Here is a 23,418-nt window from a genome sequence, read left to right on the forward strand (position 1 = left end):
GAGCCCAGTGGAGATTACTTTCTATAAAAGACTGTGCTAGACCCAATCTTCAGCTGTCCTCTTAGGAATAGCCAATACTACATCTGGCAAGAGCAATTCCTCTTAAAGTTTAAAAATTAGTTTCAAAACAGATTGTTTAAATGTCAAAACTTAGAAATTCTTATAACGGAAAGGAAAAACAATCAGCTTAAAATACTACAGCATAAGCCCAAGGTCATGTCAACTCAGTTGAGTAAATTAAATAAAGGATCACTGGGGTCGATCATCATCATCATAACATGGTAGAGGGTTTTTTTTTTTTTTTTGCTTTTGAAAGAATGTTTCTAATGTATTTCTTTTTAAAACATACTATATTGTTTCATCAATATACACATGGAGATAAATGCAAGCCATGCTTGAAAATTATATTCCTGAAATTTAACCCATAACTGCATTTGGACATCTGCCTGGGTAATAAGCAGCTTTTTCTCTCAAAAATCATGCCACAGAAAGCAAAAGTCAGTGTTCTTTCATTACTTTACAAAGCCTTTAACAAAAAAGTGAAAATGTAATTTCCTACCCAAAACATACTGACAGGCCAAATTCTTGGTCTCTTCCTCACTTTTACCTTTTATGAAGTATCATTCATAATGCTCCTGTGTATCTTCAGCCAGCATACCAAGCCACTGGGTATTGAAGGTATTAGATTTTTATTGCTAAATTACCACAAGGTTAGCAGCTCGATTTTATTATTTTGTTGTTTCTGTAGGTCAGAAGTACGGGCATGGTGTGGATTCTGTGCTCAGGGTGTCACTGGGCTGAAATCAAGGTGTCAGTTGGGCTGTAGTTTCATTTGGGGTTTATAAGTGCTTAGATTCTCACTGTTGGCAAAATTTATTTCCTTGTGGCTGAAGGACTGAGGCCCGCGTTTTCCTTTTAGTAGGCTTTAGATAGTTCTCAGCAGCTAGAGGCCACCCACAATTTCTTGCCACGGGGCAGTTCACAGCATGGCTGTTTTTGCAGGCTAGCAGGAGTAGTCTGAGTGCCTCTTCTGCAACCAGCTGGAGGAAAGACTGATTTTAAAGGGCTCACTTGACTAGATCAGACCCACCTGGGCAATCTCTCGATTTTGAGGTTAACTGATTTGGGACCCTAATTACATCTGCAAAATCCTTTTCCTATCGTGCCTAGATTAGCGTGTCAGGAGAGATGTGTGTGCACCAGGGCCAGGAGTCCTGGGGGCCATTCTAGAATTCTGCCTACTATAGCCATGATTAAGGGATCCTACAATCACATGATCAGATTCTAATTAAGTTGGGAACAAACATCTTCCACAACATGAATTCTACCATCTGTTTTCTCCTCATAAGTTTTCAAATTGATTAAACTGTCCAGTTGGATGTTTGACTTCATAAACTCCTGCAACCACAGGTATTCTAGAGCTCCTGTAGGTCCGGTGTATGACTTGGGAGTGCTCCAAGGAGGATTAGAGAAGACAGCAGTCAACTACAGCACAATACTGGGGTGTGAGGGAGGGAGGCCACACCTGGGACAGCAGCAGCACATTTCATGTACAAAGCAAGGGAAGAGAGATGAAGCCTTCCTCCTAGCAAGGACAGTTTTCCCCATGTGATTTTATAACTTTTGACATGTCATTCAATGACACCCGACAAACCAACTAATATTTATGAGATTGTGCTTCAGTTTGAAAAAAATGACAAACTTTCGGTCAAATAGGACAGTTTCCTATCCTACAGCTCTCTGATAAGAAAATTGGAAACAGAAATGTCATTAATTGTTCTTTATACAAGAGTGTGTCAATTCTATAATGGAAACTTTGTGATCCTACATAAAGCCATTTCTATTACTTCAGAGTACAAAGAATTTGCAAAGAGATGTAGGCAGAATGTGGTGTTGGGAATTTAATTTACTTACCTGCAGACTGTTCCCTTTCCATCATAACTTTATTTAAATCATGGTTATGCTCTTAATTAACAATTTAATTGGTTGGTGCTTTCTCAATCCAGTTCTCTGGGGGCATGGTTTTCTGTTTAACTTTCTTGTTTTAATTCCTCAGCAAAACCATAAAATTTAATTAGGAAAGTAACCAGCTTTGTAACAGCAGTTCTATGTCTAATTAACTATGCTTTGACCGTCTCTTCCCAGATTCTGTTCAACATTGCACATGCATTTTGCATTTGTTCATGTTTCAGAGAAGACATTGTGAATTTATAGCCTATGCATGTAGTCCAATTACTTTCCACTTTCCCTAAGATGCTTGGTTACAGCTAGTGAAATCAGGAAAATTAACAAAGATTCATATATGAATCTGAGAGCCAAAGGCCAAAATGTAGGTTGTTAGTTCGCTGTGTGTGTGAGTTTTCTCCTACTGCAGAATAGATTACCACAAACGTAGCAGCTTAAAACAATACCTATTTATCATCTCACAGTTCTGTAGGTCAGAAGTCCCAACATGGCTGCCTGGATTCTCTCTTCAGGTATCAATGGCTAAAATCAAGCTGTTAAAACAGCCCTCATGAGGATTAAAAGCCAGGCTTTAGGCAGAGTTATAGTTGGGCATTGACCAGGGTGTGCTGGTGCACGTCTACCCAAGTCCCTGCAGCTGCTAACTGACAGCCACGTTGTGGGGAGCACCTGAGCACCTGCTCCCTGCATTGTTCCTATAGATGGAATCTCTGGCACTGGACCTTTCCGTCCAAGAATTGCATAAAGTGTTTTTCAGATCTTGAATTCCAGCAGAATAGCTGACACCAACTAGTCTGAAGACCTTCACCAAGAAACAAACCCTGCAAAGAAGTGTAGGAAATGTTTTTTCATCTCCCTGTCCCATGACTTCACTCCTCACTTCTCAATCAATCTGTGATCCCAACTCCTGTTCAGCCCATCACCTGTTCAGACCCCAAAGCAACCTCCTTGGGGAGGCAGATTTGAGGTTTCCTCCCATCTCCTTGTTTGGCTGCCCTACAATTATCAAACCATTTCTCTGCTGCAACTCTTGTTGTCTCAGTGTATTGGTTTGTTACTACACAATGGGCAATCAAACCTAGTGGTCCTACAACAGTATCCGCTGGGCTGCCTCTTCCAGGCTTATGTGGCAGAATCCAGTTCCTTGTGGTTGGAGGACTGATATCTCAATTTCCTTGCTGCCTATCAGCTGAAAACTATTCTCACTTCCTAGGGGCCATTGGAATTCCTTAGCACGTGACTCTCATGGATAGTTCACAACGTTGTAGTTTATGAACTGCTATCTTGAGACCAGCAGGAGCACTTCTCTGACATCTTCTGTGAACAGCTAGAGGAAACTCTTTGCTTTTAAATTGCTCATCTGATTAGGTCAGGTCTGCCCTATGTCATTTCCCTTCTGCCATATAATGTAGCATCATCAAAGGAATGGCTGTCCCATCATATTCACAGGCCCCTCCTCATCCTCAGGGGAGTGATTATTCAGGGCATGTACACCGGGGGGATAGAAGTCTTGGGGGCTATCTTAGAATTCTGCCTAACACAGTGTGATCTAGGGAAGGAAGGCAACTAAAGGTTTCCTGGCAAACCCTCCTTCTTCCCTTCTAGAGGCAATGCACAGGGAATGCAAAGAAGCAGTTAGCAATGCCCATAATTCTGTCCCATTAGCTCCACAGGCCAGAAGATGACACACAGTCATATTCTTTTTTCTCTGCAGGCTGCTTTCTCTGCCTGGCTAGAATTGCTGCTTTCCATAGTACAAATGGTTTGCTTGGTTGAAATCATCCGAATTTAAAATGACATCAAGGTAACATGATGCTTTTAGGTAGAAATTTATCTAAACTCAATACCTCCAACTTCAATCCAATAAAACTATTTCTTTAGTGAAAAGAAATGAAGAAATGTGCAAAAAAGATTTAATAGAGCAGGCCTGAAAAATACTATCTTTAGAAAGGCCTGCTTGTAAAATTGGCCCTTTGGCTGGCATTTGGAAAGTTGGATATCAAGAGGATTACCACCACCCTAACTAATAAGAGTGACTCAATGTGCTTAGATTATGCAAATAATACAGTTCATGCTGAACACCTACTTTTTTTCTAGGAGTCTGGAATTTGGGTATGTGCCAGGCAGAGGGTATCTACGTAACTTTACTCCAATAAAAACCTTGGGCATTGAGTCTTTAATGAATTTCCCTGGTAGACAACACTGCATGTTTGTTGTTACAAGTTGTTACTGATGGAATTGAGCACATCCTGTGTGACTCTAGTGGGAGAGGCCTCTTAGAAGCTTGTGCCTCATTTTCCCTGGACTTCACCCAATACTCCTTTTTCCCTTTGCTGATTTTGCTTTGTATCCTTTTGCTGTGACCAACCATAGCTGTTAGTCAGACTATCTGCTGAGTTGGGTGAGTCCTTATGCAACCCATTGAATGCGGGGATGGTCTTGGTGACCCCTGATTCTAGGGTTAAAGTAAATGATAATGATAATGCTCATATTCTGAGTCTAGGCTCCACTGCCCTGCAAACTTGGCTTCAATACTCTCCATTGTGAAGATAATCAGAATAAACTGACTAGAGGCAAGAGGCAGGCCTCATTTGGGTCCTAGAGGGCTTGACACTGACTAGATCCATGTTCCAATCCCATACTGTGGCCTGGGGACAAGTTACTTAACTCTGTCTCTCTCAGTTTCTTCGTCTGTAAAACAGCAATAACAATATACTCACTTCATGGGATTGTTAAAATGAGGCAATTTGTAGAAGCATGTAGCACTGTGGCTGAGAGGAGCTGGATGTGACTCTGTGTGGAGTGGAATCACGAGAGCACAGTTGATATCCTAATATTAAGCTTCTTTCTCCCCTTCACTCTGCTCCCCTTTCCTCATCAGATCCCTTTCCCTCCATTCTCTCAGTTGTCCCTAAGCTCCTTTACATCCAAACCATTTCCTCCCCCAGGCGGCTACCTTTCCTTGAGGACTAAATGAAAACAATCTGCAGGAACAATTTTCTTTAAATGCTTACCAAAAAGGGCCCAATGTAAATGTGTGGTCATCAGTGCCAGCAGCCCTATTTACGGTCTATAGCTTTTGGTTCCATCTATGATGATTTCTGAGAGCTTATAAGTAACCCCTATAGTCCTCACAGATGTAATTTTATTGCTTTTGATAATGGTGAGTATCACAATTATAACAGTGCGAGTTCATTACTTTGTAAGGCCTAATACGTAAATAGATTCACTAATGGTAGAAACATCCTTTGAGAAATATTTTGCTCCAATATTTGGTTCAGAATATCTGTTCCCTAAAACACTGAACTCCAAAGTGAAAAGTGGCTATTTTTCTGGTGGTATATGAAAACACGATTTCAGTGGAGACGGAAACCTCCACTCAAAACTTTCTTTGCTTCTTTGCTATTATTAAGTTCCTGGTGGACTATTCAGAAAGTGTTCAGCTACAATTGCTGAAAAGGATGTTGTGGGGTGTATGTCCATATATGACCAGAAGAGGTTAACGATAGCCTCCTAGAAGCAGATTCCTGCGAGAAGAAAAGGAGGTTTAGGAAATGCCCAGTGAGCATGGTCTCTCTGGTACTGCATAAAACAACCACAATTTGGGGATGGGTTCCTGCATCCTCACCCTGGGCCCTTGTAATGAGACACCATGCTTGAACTCAGTACTGTTTGTGTAGCGGCTGGGAATGAGGAGAAGACAGGGAATCAATAAACTCAATGTTCAAGACATCATTTGCAAATAAATTCAATATTTGAAGGGGAACATGCCAAAGAGAAAAATCAAACCATAAATAAAAGAAAAAAAGTTTGTTAATTACAAGTATCTCCAGAAACCACAATGTCTCCTTCCTTCCTCATTCCCTAACACTCCTTCAGGTAGGACTGCACTTCAGTCGTATAGGAAAAACATTTTTCTATTTCATATTAAAGAATAATGAGGCCTGTTTGGTAATCTGCTTTGCTGTCCATTAAAATGAACCCTAAACCACCACATAGTTTTTGGACTTGCTTGTATTTTGGTAGGCATGGAAAAGAACCAGTCACATTACACTTCTCATCATAACTTTCAGGTAAAAGTTAACACTCAATTATATGCACTGATGGAGTTAGAGAAATCCTCTAACTCTAAAATTCATAAAGTTTATCAAAGATTGAATAATCAGAGCCTTCAACCTTTGCCAAGAAAACTCTCTTATCAGACCCACTGAAACATAGCAAAACTAATTAACTTGAATTTCTGGCTTTAATTTTTCCTCAACTCACTTCTGCTTAAAGTTTTAATTAAGAGGAAAGTGCCTAGATGATCAGTAGGAAGATTCAAGAAGAAAAAGAGAAGTTCTAGAAAATAGGAAACTGAATTCATTCATTCATTAAGGAAAAATAATGACAAAACTATGTATTGAACTTCTAGGATATTCCAGACACTAACTAGAAATACAGCAATGAACAAAAAATAGATAAACTATCTCATGAAATTTATATTCTACCTTGGAGATGGGTAATGAATAGATAATGTGTCAGATAGAAAACTATCTTTTTTTTTTTCTTTTTTTTTTTTTTGAGACAGGGTTTCGCTCTGTTGCCCAGGCTAGAGAGCACTGGCGACAGAACAAGGCCCTGTCTCAAAAAAAAAAAAAGACACACTAGAGCTCACTGCAACCTCCTAGGCTCAAGTGATCCTCCCATCTCAGCCTCTCTAGTAGCTGGGACTACAGGCATGTGACACCACACCTGGTTAAATTTTTATATTTTTTTGTAGAGATGGGGTTTTACCATGTTGCCCAGTCTGGCCTTGAACTCCTGGGCTCAAGTGATCTGCCTGCCTCAGCCTCCCAAAGTGCTGAGATTATAGGCATGAGCCACTGCACACAGCCAGAAAATTTTTGAGTAGCCTTAAATATCCTTTAAAAGCTCTTTCGGTTGGGCACAGTGACTCATGCCTGTAATGCCAGCACTTTGAGAGTTCAAGGCAGGTGGATCACGAGGTCAGGAGTTTGAGACCAGCCTGGCCAACACAGTGAAACCCCGTCTGTACTAAGAGGCAGGAGAACTGCTTGAACCCAGGAGCTGAGATCGCACCACTGCACCCCAGCTTGGACAACAGAGTGAGACTTTATCTCAAATAAAATAAAATAAAATAAAACAAAATAAAATAAAATAAAATAAAATAAAATAAAATAAAATAAAACAAAATAAAATAAAAGCCTTTCAAGTTATGTCCTTAGCCTTTACTTTCTTGGTTAATAAATTCCAATTATTCAACTCCAGTCAGCAAATCCCTGTAAACACACCACAAGCACAATTCCACTATAAGTGAGTAGACTCTCTATTACCTTAAGTTGATGGGATATTTTCTTCAGTGCGTATACTTCCTCTTCTGTTTTGGGAATAAATCTTATCACTTTATCACTATAAGATAAGAAAAGAAAGATGATAATTACTTTTCAAAAATAAAGATATTAGTCATCTCTTTCTTACTTCTTAAAAAACTGCCTCTGCTTTTAAGAAGGAAAACAGCAAAACTTTTCACTGGCCCAGTATTTTATCCAGTTTATTCTCTGATTGCATTGTACTTTTCTTCTTGTCTTAAAGCTATTTGGTATTTAATCAGCTTTTGAAGATTACAAACTCACATTTAATGTTATAAATGCAGAAAAAGGCCAAAAATACAGGAAAAGTGGTGGCAACAAGAGACAGAAACTTTCATGAGCTGCTCAGAGCAGATACCAAGAAGGAAAATTTCTGATGACAGAAGAAAGAAAAGTCATTCTTTTTTAAAACATAATGCTGAAAAGGAATGTGACTTTCAGTAAGAGGATGTGAATCCACACACTAGGGAAAGCTTCTCGTTTGAATTCTTCCCACACGGAGAACAGTAAGGAGAAGCCCATCTCTATGGGGCAGGCATCTTATTTCTCTGGTACAGAGCTTCCTGCCTGGCTTGTGGGGCCAAACAAGAGGGCCATCAGTGTTAGATACTGATGGCTGTAAATTTTTTAGTGATACAAATTAAAAGTCAATGTTTACAACTGTTACAGAAACACCAGGGGTTTGGTCTAGGTCCTGCTGCTTTCGCACATAAAGCAATCACTGAGAAGATGATTATTACTAAGAAAGAAGGCTTTAATCAGGTGCTGCAACCAGGGAAATGGGAGCTCAGTCTCAAATCCATCTCCCTGGTGGACAAAAACTAGAGGTATATATAGCAGGGAAGAAACGTAGCAATGTGTACAAAACAGAAACTAGGGAGGAGCAAGGAAGCAATCATAATGAATGAGGGGTCTTGCATCTCACTGTCAGGATGTGGTGATCTGGTGAGTTTCAGTCCTTTGATACTTTTTGATAGGCCTGAAGGTCGCTTTCTGAGGTAGGAACTCAGATAAAACGAATATAAGTTTCAATCTTTAAGACCAGAAGAATCCATGTGTGCTTATCAAAAAAACTCTCTATAGGACTACTGGGTCAGTTTCACAACCACAAAGGTTTTACCACAGTTGAAATTATATTTGGGTCGGGCGCGGTAGCTCACACCTGTAATCCTAGCACTTTGGGAGGCCGAGGTGGGTGGATCATGAGGTCAGGAGATTGAGACAATCCTGGCTATTCTGGCTAACACAGTGAAACCCCGTCTCTACTAAAAATACAAAAAATTAGCTGGACGTGGTGGTGGGTGCCTGTAGTCCCAGCTACTTGGGAGGCTGAGGCAGAAGAGTGTTAACCAGGGAGGCAGAGCTTGCAGTGAGCCGAGATCGTGCCACTGCACTCCAGCCTGGGCAACAAAGCGAGACTCTATCTCAAAAAAAAAAAAGAAATTATATTTGAACACACTTTAAGGTTCTTTCTGTAAAGGTCCCGAATTACCTAAGATGACTTAAGGTGTTGCCGTGTCTTTCAGAAAGTTTCTCTTTGGGGGCCTTGTCTCCCAGGTGTGCCAGAAAAGTAGTCTATCAATTTCTAGGTGTGTCATGATGAGGACAGGTTGGGAAGCCCAGCTCTAGCCCATAATAATCACAACTATCCAATGTCTTTTGCATAGAGTAGATGCTTATTAAATATTAATGGATTGGCATAAAGGAGATTGCTGAGAGTAATTGGCTTCCAGAGGAAATATAAAGGAAAAACTAAGTAAATAAAGCACAGTAGGAATTAATATTTTTCATAACTCTCTATGGCATTTTACAATGATTAAAGATAAGGTTGAATATTATTAATAGAATATAAAGCAGAAAACAAAAACTCTACTAGTTTACCCACAACTTGTCTCTCCAACCCCAAAGGTGCACCAGGAATAAGAATGGAATTTGCATGATTTTCTGTCATTTTACTTCTTAGATGATGATATGATTTCGAGTGTGTCCCCACCCAAATCTCATGTTGAATTGGAGGAGGGGCTTTCTGGGAGGTGATTGGTTCATGGTGGCATATTTTCCCCTTGTTGTTCTCATGACAGTGAGTAAGTTCTCACAAGATCTGATGATTTAAAAGTGTGTCACCTCCTTCTTTGCTCTCGCATTCTCCTGCCACCAAATGGAGGTCCCTGCTTCCTCTTCTGCTATGATTGTAAGTTTCCTGAGGCCTCCCAGGCATGCTTTCTGTTAAGCCTGTGGAACTGTGAGTTGATTAAACCTATTTTCTTCATAAATTACCAGTCTCAGGTATTTCTTTATAGTGGTGTGAGAGAGGGCTAATACAGAGGGATAGCAGTTTCAAAGACGAAGTAAGGCTAATATAGAGGGCATCAGATCCCTAGGGATACTTCTGGACTTGCTGGGCAATGATTTTTAGGGCTTTGTGTTTATTTCCAATCACAATAGCTTTATTATTTCAAATGATCCTGTAATAGCTCCTTTAAGCCTATGAATAAAAAGGTTCTTGGCTTGCTGATGATAAATTACTGTGTTTTATGGACTGCTACTCTAATAGAACTTTACAGCTTTGATTTTCTCAAAATCACACAAACCACCCCTCAGTACCAATGTCATGAAGTTCATATTTCTGGAAAGAATAAAAGAAAGTACTGGGAAAAAATTATCAAGTCACTGTAAAACAAATCTAAACATAACCTTTGGAATTTAAATGTAACCACATCTCTTCTCTTTTCTGGTATACATTTCTCTGACCTGTGTTTTTCCTGGATTCATCATACCCTGGCCTTTCTCATCTGACCCAATACAATTCTTGGCAGAGAAAGCAAGCTCGGCTGGGTGATATGGCTGTTTTTGATGGATGGATCACTTGACAGCTTGCTGAAAAACACCTCCATCTGGGGCCTTGTCAGCTCCTCAAGAGTGCAAGAAAAGCAATCTGTAGCTGTTTTACAGCCATAAGAAGAACTTTTTTTCTTTTAAAGATGGATAATTCAACCTGGCAATCAGTTCCTCTTCTGCAAATAAGTGCAGGATACAAAGAAACTACCCTTGGGATTATTTAACCCTGAAAGTGATTGCTCAAACCCAGTTTTCTCATTTTTGTTACAAAAAGTTCACTTCATCCTAGCCTTTAGAAATTCTCAAGTGTGACTTTAGAAATGAGTTTATTACTGTTTGATAACTTATCAAAGGACAGAGAATAAGGAAGGCAATGTAGAAAGACCCATGAAATGTCATACTCTTTTGTGAACCAGTAAATTATATTGATGGAATGACGGGTAACCAAAGCCCAACAAGAGCTCTTTATTCAGCATGTGAAAACCACATGACCCCCAAATGCCCTGTTTGTTTCATCAAACAAAAAGCTTACTCTCCCTGAATCTGATAGCTAGTGTTTTTTGAAGTGGTGAATAATTTGGTGCTAGAAACAGGGAAGTTTCAGGTAGTCTACTGGAACTTAGAAAAACTAACCATACAAAACTATCAGAGGAGGTGAGCTTAGAGGCTTTTCCTTATAACTTATCAGGTTTTTTTTTTTTTTTTTTTTCTCCGTTAGGTGGCAACGTCAACTTAAGACCCTTTGGCTACCCTTTGGGGTTAAGATGAGGGAATCACAGTATTGAATATGGGTTGAGGTTAGAAAGACTACTGGGCAAGCAGCTGCTCGTATGCACATATATTTCTAACTTAGCCTATATAAAGTTGTCCAAAGAAAGACAGCATAAGCATTTTTAATTTTAGTTTAAGGATATCTTATAGAGGAAGCAGGATATTCCAGATAACTAGTCTCCCAGGAATTACTAATACTTATTAATCCATGATATGTTCACAGTTTGTTCCTTTGCCCTACAAGACACATGAGGTTATGTAGCTATAAAGCCCACATTGAGTTTGGTTGTGAGTTTGACTAATAATCCTGCTGTACAGTAGCAACCACATGAATAAGACAATAGTAAATAAATGTAATCAGTTCAAAAAGTATTACCGAATGCCTCCTGAGCATGTATGCACCGAGAGAAAATTCAGAAAGGGAACACAATCTCCAACTCTATACTACGTCTGGGTCTCAGTTTCTTCATTGGAGGAGTGAGGGATGATCTCCTAGCTGCCTTCCAACATGGTGAAAACCCGTCTCTACTAAAAATACAAAAATTAGCTGGGCATGGTGGCATGTGCCTGTAGTCCCAGCTACTTAGCAGGCTGAGGCAGGAGAATTGCTTGAACCTGGGAGGCGGAGATTGCAGTGAGCCAAGATTGTGCCACTGCACTCCAGCCTGGGCAACAGAGTGAGACTCTGCCTCAAAGAAAAAAAAAAAGTTGTAAGACTGTGTTGCCTGGGTTTGACACCTCCCATATTGATTGCCATTCTTCTGTGCCTTGACTGTGCAGCAGCTAAGGAAGAGTATCTCTGTCCTCTAGGCAACCTGAAAGTCCTGTTGAAAGACAGAGATACGAAGCTTCAGATGTTTCCTTGTGGCTCCTGGCATGACCTTTCACAACTGATTCCATTATGAAATCCTAAACTTCTTTGTATGCTACAGAATTTATGAACTTACACTTGAAAAATTAAAATATTATATAGCATATGAAATGAGAACGTTCTCTTCCAGCTCCAAGCCTTCTATTTTCCCTTTGTAGCCACTGTTAATAGTTACTTGTGTATCACTCTGAACTCTTCTGCATTAATACACATACGCGCAGTGTTTGTTTTACAGCATTTTGTAACACTAGTTTGCTTTTATCTTTTACTTCAATGTTGATTTTAAAACATAAGTCCTTGATTAACATCAATGATAAGTTCTTGGAAACTGTGATTTTATGTGAAACAGTGTATAACAAAACTGATTTTACCATAAACTAACTGATATAAGCAAGTTAAGTTCCTATGGGCATATTTCTGGTCATGAAAAAATCACCAGGCAGGGTGCCGTGGCTCATGCCTGTAATCCCAGTACTTTGGGAGGCCGAGGCGGGTGGATCACGAGGTCAAGAGATTGAGACCATCCTGGCCAACATGGTAAAACCCCATGTCTACTAAAAATACAAAAATTATCTGGGTGCGGTGACACATGCCTGTGGTCCTGGCTACTCTGGAGGCTGAGGCAGGAGAATTGCTTGAACCTGGCAGGCAGAGGTTGCAGTAAGCCGAGATTGTGCCACTGCACTCCAGCCTGACGACAGAGTGAGACTCCATCTCAAAAAACCAAACAAAACAGAAAAACGCCAAATTTCTAAATAAAGACCCATAGCTGGGTGGGACTCATACCTGCAATTCCAGGACTTGGGAGGCTGAGGTAGGAGAATAGCTTGAGGCTAGGAGTTTGAGACCAGCTTGGATAACATAGTGAGACCCTGTCTCTGCAAAAATAAATAAATAAATAAATAACTAGCTGGGCATCATGGCACACACATATAGTCCCAGCTACCTGGGAGGCTGAGGCAGGAGGATCACTCAAACTAAGGAGTTGGAGGCTGCAGTGAGCTATGATCAAGGTACTTTGTCCAGCCTGGGTGACCAAATGAGACCCTGTCTCAAAAAAAAAAAAAAAAAAAAAAAAAAAAAGACTTGAAGTACTTCTAATATTAAACATTGAAATAAATATGAACTATATATACATTTAAGAAAAATTAATAAAGACAAGATTATGTACTCAATTTTTGGTGAATCTGAGAGGGATAGTGGTTGTTGCAGTGGTGGGTTAAATCAAGGAATAAATGTTTGCAAAGCTAAAATATGAACACCTCTTCCCAATGTGCAGTTGAAATAAACAATAACAAATACAATGGGTCTGCTGAGGGCTTTTGTACTGCATCATTTATTGTCATGCCTTTGTATGATTTTGTCTATGAGTTTTTATTTTAAAATACTTTGTATTCATTCCTGGCTGAGCGCTGTGGCTCACGGCTGTAATCCCAGCACTTTGGGAGGCCGAGGCGGTTGGATCACAAGGTCAAGAGATTGAGATCATCCTGGCCAACACAGTAAAACCCCGTCTCTACTAAAAATACAAAAATTAGCCAGGCGTAGTGGCGGGCATCTGTAGTCCCAGCTACTCGGGAGGCTGAGGCAGGAGAATGGCGTGAACCTGGGAGGCGGAATTTGTAGTGAGCCAAGATCACACCACTGCACTCCAGCCTGGGCGACAGAGTGAGACTCCGTCTCAATTAATAATGATAATAATAATAATTTGTATTCATTCCTTAATTCATTTTCCAACCCACTTATTCTAGGTTCAGGGTTGTGGGTGGCCGGAGCTTTTCCCTGCAGCTCAGGACACGAAGTGGAAACTGACTCTGGATAGGACGCCATCCATTGCAGGGTGCACTCACACACCCATGCTCACTCAGCCTGGGACCATGTAGACATGCTGATGAACCTAACAGGTGCAGCTTTGGGATGGGGGTGGGAAACTGAGTACCTAGAGAAAACCCACACATAGGGAGAACATGCCAATGCCTCAAAGACAGGGGACCTGGTGGGAATTGATTTTTTTTTTTTCTTGTCAAAGTTACAGCAAAATGATGTTGAATGATAAAACAATGTTATTCTAGGACCTGCTGTACCACGTTTTAAATAAATGGCTGGATTTTATATGCTAATATTTTATTTCAGAGTTTTATAACTATATTCATAAGGAAGGCTTTTTTTAAAAATAAACTTTTTATAAACCTTTAAAAAATGATGCTCTGTGTGTGCGTGTGTGTGTGTGTTTTCTCAGAGACAGTCTTGCTCTGTCGTGCAGGCTGGAGTGGAGTGGCATGATCACAGCTCACTGTAATCTCGAACTTCTGTGCTCAAGTGATCCTCCTATCTCAGCCTCCCAAGTAGCTGGGACTACAGGTGTGCACCACCATGCCCAGCTAATTAAAAACTTTTTTTTCTTTTTTTAGAAATGGGGTCTTACTATGTTGCCCAGGCTACTCTCAAACTCCTGGACTCAAGTGATCCTCCCACCTCAGCCTCTTGAGTAGCTGGTACTACAGGTGTGTGCCACCATGCCCAGTTAATTAAAAAACCTTTTTTTTAGAGATGGGGTCTCAGTGTATTGCCCCGGCTACTCTTGAACTCCTGGACTCAAGTAATCCTTCTACCTTGGCTTCCCAAAGTGCTGGGCTTACAGGCATGAACCCCTGCAGCAAGCCTTGTATTTTAATATGTGGTGTTCTCATTGATATTCAGATCTAATAGTTGACAATTGAGTTTTTAGTCCTTCTTTACTAAAGAGCTATTTTGAAGAATGTTAAAAAATATATCAAGCACTTAGATGTATTTTGGGTGGGAAGATTTATTTTTGTTACTGTTTTATTATCTTGAAGTAAGAGAAGGTGGCCCATTATGATACCTACTTTGTAGACTTCATCGCATTGGTATTTATGGCCTAATATGTATTCAAGTTCTATAAATAGTGCACAAATATTTGAAAAGAAGATCTTTCTTATAAAGTTTTATATATACACCTATTAAGCATATTAATTATATGATTTTCATTTTCTCTGTCTTTAGTTTTCCACTGAATTTGACAATTTGAGCCAATTTTACTCAATATACCCACTATAATTTTGGATTTGTCAATTTACTTTTGAATATAAAAACTTTTGATTCATGTATTTTGATGTGTGTAACTGTATGTAAGCTCACGACTACTACATCTTCTGGATAGAATAAAACTTTTACTTCTATAAAGTTTCCTTAGAGAAACTCTTCTTTGGTTTATTTTATGCTCTTTATAATGAGTTCCATTTTTTCCCCATAGGATTGCCACTCTTGCTTTTTGTTTGCCTGGCATTTTTAATTGGAAATTTTATTTATTCACATTAATTGTAATACATAATATATGTGACTTTATTCTTATAATTTTTATCTTTTTGCTTGTTGTAGGTTCTTATTTTCCCTTTTCTTCCTCTTTCTTGGATTAATCAATTTTCTTCATCAGCTTTTTCTTATCTAGTGGTTTGCAAGTTACACATCTTCTATGTATTAGCGATTTTTTCGTATTTTACAAATATACTTTGAGATACCTTTTTCTTCATGTCTAGAATGCCTCTGTAATTTGTCCCCTTGAACAAGATAAGACCTTAAGAATCTTTTTTTCTCTGTCCTTCTCCCCTCAAATGTTTTCCTCCTTCTTTGCTCCATGTTTTGTCAAAATCATCTGGAATTTTTGTTGTATATTGTGTCTAAGTGCAGATATGTGAGTTGTTTCCCCTTGAAGTTCAAACGTTGAAATCCTAACTCCCTCAATCCAAGAATGTGACTGCATTTGAAGATAGGGTCTTTAAAGAGGGAATTGAATTAAAATGACATCATTGGGGTGTTTTTCCTAATCCACTAGTATTAAAAACACTTAAACTTCAGATATTTCATTGTTTTATTCTTTTCTCCAAGTCACTGAGTTTATTATTATTATTTTTGAGACAGAATCTCGCTCTATCGCCCAGGCTAGAGTGCAGTGGCACGATCTCAGCTCACTGCAAGCTCCACCTCCCAGGTTCTCGCAATTCTCCTGCCTCAGCCTCTGGAGTAGCTGGGACTACAGGCATGAGCCACACTGGATTTATTTTTTAGGATCCACTTGCTTCTTCACTTTGGGGGAGAAAGAGAGTAAGGTTAGATTACAAATCTGGGCTCCACCACTTGATGTGTGCCCTTGACCAAAATGCTTAAACACTTAGAGCCAATGAGTCCTAATCCTTAAATTGAGGGGAAGCACCAATGTACCATTGCATAGGTTTTCTGTGAAAATTATTTCATCCAGCACATTTATGAAGGTTACATTATGTTCCAGGCACAGTGGTAGATGCCAGGGAGATAGCAGGAACTGCTGGTGATGAGTTTATAATCACAATCCCTGTGAGATATTGCCTGGGAAATACCTAATTTATAGCCTCTCAATACGTAGTAGCTACTGTCATTACTTCTATGGGAAAATATTCTTCTAGTTCTTTTTTAGAAATGGTCTCACTCTGTTGCCCAGGCTGGAGTACAGTGGCACCATCATGACTCACTGTAGCCTCAACCTTTCAGGCTCAAGCATCCTCCTGTCTCAGCCTCCCAGGTAGCTAGAACAACAGGTGTGAACCACTATGCCCTGCTATTAAAAAAAAAAAAAAATTTGTAGACAGGGTCTTGTTATGTTGCCCAGGCTGTTCTCCTGCGCTCAACTGATCCTTCCACCTCGGCCTCTTAAAGTGTTGAGTTTACAGCCATGAGCCACTATACCCAGTCTAGAACTTAATGCACTGAAATAAGATGCTTTTCCAAGTTTGCTCCACTGTGAACACCACAAAAGACATGACACAATTTGATTCTGAATACATTCAACATTTTTGTTGTTGCTGCTGGCATTTTTTCTTGCCCTTTGCATGGATATTTGCATTAATCTCTGATCAGTGCCTTAATTTGGGATTTACTGTTTTCTCTCTGCTCAGGCAGCTCTTTGGCATCTGAGAAATGCACACATTGGATGGTCTCATTTTCTACAATGGTAACTGGGTATATGGAACACTTTATATAAAAGAAAAAGGGGCCGGGCATGGTGGCTCACTCCTGTAATCCCAGCACTTTGGGAGGCCAAGGAGGGGGGATCACCTGAGGTCAGGAGTTTGAGATCAGCCTGACCAACATGGCGAAACCCCGTCTCTACTAAAAACACAAAATTAACTGGGCGTGGTGGTGCATGCCTGTAATCCCAGCTACTCGGGAGGCTGAGGCAGAAGAATCACTTGAACCTGGGAGGTGGAGGTTGCAGTGAGCTGAGATCATGCCACTGCACCCCAGCCTGGGCAACAAAGAGTGAAACTCAAAAGAAAAAGGAAAAATAATGTCAGATAAAGTCCTGTAGAGAGGTTTTCTCTATTGGTATAAGTCACACACGTTCAATTTTTCAATACTTCCAAAGACCAAACTTACCTAGATGTAGTAAAGGATTTCTAATGTTGGCCTTCACAAGGGACCAGAATAGATGACTGCAGTGATGTTTTTGGCTGCTCCTCCAAATCTATTTTCCTGTCTGAAACGCTAAAAGGACTCTGATTCTGCTCAGATATTCACCCTATCCCCATATCAGGACTGAGTCCCGATTAGCCACTCAGAGCTTGGATATCCCTTGGCAACTTTTGTTAGTTTGGGGGTAGATGTGAGGTATAAATTGGCCCAATCAGATTTAAGGGAAGGATTATTCAAAGGGGGTGGAAGGATTCTCTCTCATTGAATGTAAACAAGCAAATATGCAATTCTGCATGCCATTGCTAGCCTACAATTATGAGGCAGATTCACCCTAAGCTCACTGTGGACTCTCAAGTGGACAGACAAAATGAATCTGGTTCTGCAATGATCTTGTTGAATCGACCAACTTTTAAGCTTGTTCTGCTGCTGGACCTTCTGTTGTATAATACATTTTAAAATTATGTAGGGCAGTTTGAGTCAGGTTTTTTCTTACTTGTAACCAAAAGCCCCCTGTAAAACAGTAAGTTTACTTTGGATATTTTTAGAGGAATAAGAAAAACCAATGGAATAATTAAATTCACTGTTAAATCAGTCTTCACAGGTGAGAATATACATATTGGCACTCTCTATTTCCTCCCCAAGTCCCTCTCTCTAAAACATCCCTTTAATTTTGATGGCAGCTTAAAAAACCATGTGTTTTCAGAAGGAAAGATTTAGGGTACTCCAGAACTAAGGCTCATCTCATATTCTCAAGGAAAATAGGACAGTTTAAAATATTTGATGAACTTTATGAAAGCTTGTATCCTGTGGAAAAGTTAATAATAGGATGCTCACTTACTTAAAAATAATGTCATCCCCAAGCACAAATAAATCCATTAGGTAATTTCACCTAGAAAAATTAATGTTCACGTGTAGATTCTCTATTATAAAGTGCTCGGGTCTCAGAGCTGCATTTCCTTTGTTGAAAGATTATGTTTTGATGCACATGAAAAATTTCATTAAAAAGCAATAAATAAGAGACAACTTGGCAGAGTACGCTCTAGAGAGCTAAATGGATTCTCCCTTCTTCGGTTATGGTTTATAGTGGCAATATAAAGTACTTGGAACATGAAGAATCTCCCTGTGGCAGTTTGTTTAGGACGTGAAGATTTAGACTTCACTCTTGGATTAAAGTTAGACAGAAGTAATGACTTTATTTTTGGTGGTGGTTGTTGTTGCAGCTAATTTAATAGCAGGGAAAAGAAAAACACACAGTCTTCAGAAGCCTCACAGATGCACTTCACTTTATAACAGAAATTTTCTCATGGTATCTCACATGTAATGGTTGATCAATAAGTATTTGTTGAGTTGAATTGAAATTGGCTTTTTGTAAACCACATCATCTTTTAAATGCCTGAAATGGGCTTCCATTATTTGCTTTGAGAATTTCTTCTCCCATTAGCATAAATCAGAGAGGAGAAAAAGCAATAGAATATAATAATGTCACGAAATTAATTTCTTATAAGATATGATCTTCACTATGTCTCAAGGACTTGCTATATATTGTGTGAGATCATTGTATCACACTTCAATTTAGTTCTTTCTTGTTGTATTTAATGATGGGACTCAGTCTGAGAAAAATGTTACCACAGTGGAGAACACACTATTTATTCAATAGTTATCCATGCAGTAAATTATTCCATGCAAGTTTCTGGTGTGAGGAAAAGGGAAAGGAGTTACAAAGCACAGGGGAAAACTTTTCAAAGATATATAATCTAATTGGGTACATAAGACAAATAACACCTTATTATTATAAGGTAACATGGCAAATGTTTCATAAACTACATAGAAAATATGCAGTAAAAATGTTTAGCTGCAGTGATCAGAGAAAACCATATGAAAAGATTTGATACTTAAAACTAAGAAGATTTGGGGGCTCAGTAGATTGATGGCCATCAGCAATACATTAGTTTAGTGGTTTTGAAATTAGAGCCTATGTAAGATTCACCTAGGAATTTATCTGCCAGCATAATTTGTTGGGCTCCATACCCTGAAATATCCTTCCAGAAGAAAGCCCTTAGTAATGCTAGAAATTGTGTGTGTGTGTGTGTGTGTGTGCATGCACGTGCATGCAAGCATGCCTGTTTGTGTGTGTATGTGGTATATCACAATATGCATGAGTGGCAATACAGTAAGAGAAATTCTAAGATGCCCAACACGATGAGTGAAGCTAACACTGGGGCCAGTGGTTATCCTAACTGAGGAGCACCTTGGTAGCCCCTGGATGCCCTAGAGTTTGAGCAAGGTGGGAATTCAGACCACAGACTCCCATATAAAGCCTTAAAGATAACAACCTTAGTGAAAAGATGACTAGAAAAAAAAGCCTTGTGACAGGAGAAAGGAGGAAAACGTGTTTGTCTTGAACTTGGCTCTAGGTAGGAAAAATATAGTCAGTAGTGAGAATTTAAAACCATAGCTAGCCCTCCAGCAGGATTAGGAATGAAATTCAACCTAAAAAATAAACCTAATAAACCTAATAAAATTTAAATCTATATGGTCCAAAAATCTCCAAACTAAGAATTTGTGTTAAAGTAGTCTTCTGGTTAGAAGTTCCCTGTAGTCCTTACTGTGGTGTGCTGCTCAAATCCCCCCTGCAGAACAGAGGTATTCATTGTCCTAGCTGCAAAGTGTTGCCTGCTGATGGCTCACAGCTGAGTCCTTCTCAAGCAATTGCCTTTGGCTGAAAGGAAGTCCTTCATCTAGGAGGAAGACCACTCCCCCAGGGGCAGTGTATGCTGAGGTGCAAAGGCCTGGCCCCCTTTCCACAATTTGAGACGTTACTGAAGGACCAATCCAGCTTTAGAGTTTCCCATGAAAACTGTTGAGAAGACATTTCAGTTCAAATCTCCCTCTGTGCTCAGTTTCTTTCATTTCCTCGCAGATGTTTGTGCGAGTACTCCCTAATAAAGTGACTCCATGCAAGCCTCTCTCTCAGAGTCTACTTCCTGGGGGACCTTAGCCTGTGATGTGCCCTGTCCCTAGGGTCCCAAAACAAATGCGGAGGAGGAATCTATCTTAAAACCAGGTCTCAAATAACTCCCATAAAGTTCCAACAAATAGGAGCTCACTATCAAAAATTATAAAGCACATCAGAAAATAAGCCAACAAGAGCAAAAGTCAGTAGAAACAACAAAGAGCAGAATTAGGCCTGCAGAGCCTACTGATGTTGAAATTGTCAGATAGTGCAGGGGTTGGAAAGTTTTTCTGTAAAGAGCCCCATGGTAAATATTTTAGGTTTGCTGGTCATACAGTCTCTGTTGCTACTGTTATGGGATTCTTGGGGTGTTGCTTCACCAGCTGGAAACCTCTGTGGCCAATGGTGCCTTTGCCTGAGTTTTGTTTTGGCCTGCTGGGCTCCTTCTGTCCTCTCAGCCTGGCAGGCTGTGCTCAGCTCTCACTACTGACCTGGATCCCATGCCTGCCAAGGGTGAGCCAGACATGGAGCTACAAGGGGTATGTGAGTGAATGTGGGGTCCAGCTACTGTACACACCTAGGCACACTGACTGCAGCGGGTCAGGCAGCTGCAGACGCTGGTATGGGCACCAGCTCCCTGCAAGGCTGTGGCTGGACAAGGTGTACCATAAGCAGCTTCCACAGCTGACACCAGGGAACATGGTGTGGTGCCCGGAAGCTTGGGATGCCAGGAATTGCAGAGCCCTAAAGAGGGTATCACAGCCCTGGCTTGGGGAGCTCCTAGGTCTGGGCTCCCTGAAGGGCTGCAGCTCTTCTCTCCTTCTTTCTTGTCACCCATAACATGGTGGGCAAGGGGTGTGTTTCAGCCCTATTTGTGTTACAGCTCTTTTAGCTCCACCATTTGGCAGGTCCCGAGTTATTGTCCTGTGTCCAGGAAGAATGAGGTACACAGACAAGTGTAGGGTAAGATGAAGAGGAGCTTTATTGAGTGATAGAATAGCTCAGAGGAGACCTATAGTTGGTAGTTCCTCTCTGTAGCCAGGGTGTCCTGACAAGTGTTCAGCTCTCAGCAGAGAGGGTAGCTCCTCTCTGTAGCTGGTCATCCCATCATCTCCTTGAGTCTGGGGCTTTTATGGGCCTCAGAGGGAAAGTACCCTGTGCCAGTTGGTCCATGGACAGCCATGGGTGGGCCTGGAAAAGGCACCACAAGTTCCCACTCTGGTCCGAGGGACTGGTAACCTGGACCCCAAGCTTCAGGCCCTCCCCAGCTTGGAGGTGGGGCTTCACCAGGGACCTGCCCCCTTCTGCCCAGGAGCCTGTCTGCCTCCTGCTGCCATTTATGGCACCCAGGCTATTTGTGCCAAGAGGTGCTTGCAGGCCAGCACTGAGCTGCCCTCAGCACCCCTTTGGCCTCCTTCCAGTGCTTGTTGGTGCCCAAAATCCAGAGGGGCTCAAGGTGGCAGGGAGCTGGCGTGTCAGCACTGCCCTGAGTGTGTACACATCTGGCCGGGTTTCAGAATTGCCTGGGATCAGCCTCAACTTTGCTCCATGATTGGAGCAAGAACTAACAACGGGGAGAAGCCAGACAACAGGAGCAGGCCCCCAGGACTGTAGAGATGCCTGGGTCTGCACCTGCGGGTTGGGCAACTGTAGCTGTGCCTGGGAGGGTGGGACTCCTTCCTGTTCCTGGCTCCCAAGAGCACAGGGGTGCCTGGGTCTCAGCCTCAGCTTGGGTAGCTATAGTTGTGCCTGGGGAGCTCCTGCCCCGTCAACTTGGAAGGGGCGGCCCTTCAGCTTGTCCTGGGCTCCCACTTGTCCACAGCTCCTGCCCGCTCTGTGGAGTATGCAGTCCCAGCCCTACTTTCTCTCTGCATTTTCCCTAGCAACAGCAGTGGCAGCCCCTGACCAACCCCACAGGAGAGAACCCGACACTCCTGCGGCCCTGTGAATTCTGTATGCCTTCAGCAGGGTGCTCATGGGATGTGGCAGGGAGTGAGGTTGAGGCAGTGACAGAGGCTCTGGGCCTGGGAGCATGTCCTGCCCAGCCATGCAAGGGTGGGGTCATGCAGTTGGCTGCCTCAGGGACACAGGGCACAGGGGACACACCGCTGCCACTGCTGCTCATGCAGCTGCTCCTGCTGCCACCACTCATTTCTTTCTGCTGCGGCCAGCATGATAGCAGCAGACACTCCAGATAGCCTGCCACTGCCATCACTTCTTCTCAATTCTGCCGTTACAGAGTGAACTTACCAAGATAATATTAAACAGACAGCTTTGGCTGGGTTTCAATAAAACATTGTTTACAAAAACAGGTTGGATTGGATTTGGTTGGGCTGTCCTTGGCCTGTGGGCCATAGCTAACAAACACCCTGAGATGGAGTATACATATATCATGTAATATACTTAGAAAATGAAAGAGGGGATCCAAAATGTTACTAATAATCAAGGAACTATAAAATGACCAGATTAAATTTCTAGAATTAAATTATATAATAAATAAAACTAGAAACTTGATGGACAGGTTAAATAGCAGATTAGATGTACCCAGACAAGGATTAGTGAACCAGAAAGTATATCTTTAAAAATTATTGAAAGTACAGTACGGAGTGTAGCAAAGGTATAAGCTAAAAAAGAGCGAAGTGTCATGTAAGCTAGAGAGAGTCTATTCTGTTTCCAATCTGCAAACATCATGTTCAGCAGCAAAGTGCTCGACACTTTTCTTCAAAGTCAAGAACAAGAAAAGGATGCTATGACCATTGTTTGTATTCAACAGAATCAGTGCAAATAAGAACAAAACATAAAAACTAGTGGAATTGGAAAGAAGGAACCAAACAGCCAGTTTTCATAGATGATACAATTAACCACATAGCAAACTTAAAAAAAAAAAACTAACAGTTATAAAACTAGTGAGAGAATTTAGCATGGCAAACTAATATATAATTAAAATTTACATTTGAATTTCTATACATTAGCAACATACAGAGATTATATACAAATATATAATTCTCTAAAATATAAGGTACCTAGCAATTCATATAACAAAAGATACACAAGTTGTTTAGGGAGGAAATTATAAAATTTGATTAAAGGACATTAGGTCAGGCATGGTGGCTCACACCTGTAATCCCAGCACTTTGGGAGGCCAAAGTGGGCAGATGAGGTCAGGAGCTTGAAACCAGTCT

The 23,418-nt window shown here is 40.9% G+C and overlaps 1 protein-coding gene across 1 annotated transcript in view; it reads right to left on the bottom strand.

Annotated features, from left to right (window-relative positions):
* Positions 1–23,418, bottom strand: part of CPA6 (carboxypeptidase A6) — a 308,847-nt gene that overhangs the window by 185,536 nt on the left and 99,893 nt on the right. Inside the window, exon 2 of the mRNA XM_008000801.3 lies at positions 7,302–7,377. Coding sequence (XP_007998992.3) covers positions 7,302–7,377 — 76 coding nt within the window. The remainder of the gene's footprint in view (positions 1–7,301; positions 7,378–23,418) is intronic.

The sequence above is a fragment of the Chlorocebus sabaeus genome, chromosome 8 (genome assembly GCF_047675955.1).
Source record: "Chlorocebus sabaeus isolate Y175 chromosome 8, mChlSab1.0.hap1, whole genome shotgun sequence".
Lineage (NCBI taxonomy): Eukaryota > Metazoa > Chordata > Mammalia > Primates > Cercopithecidae > Chlorocebus > Chlorocebus sabaeus.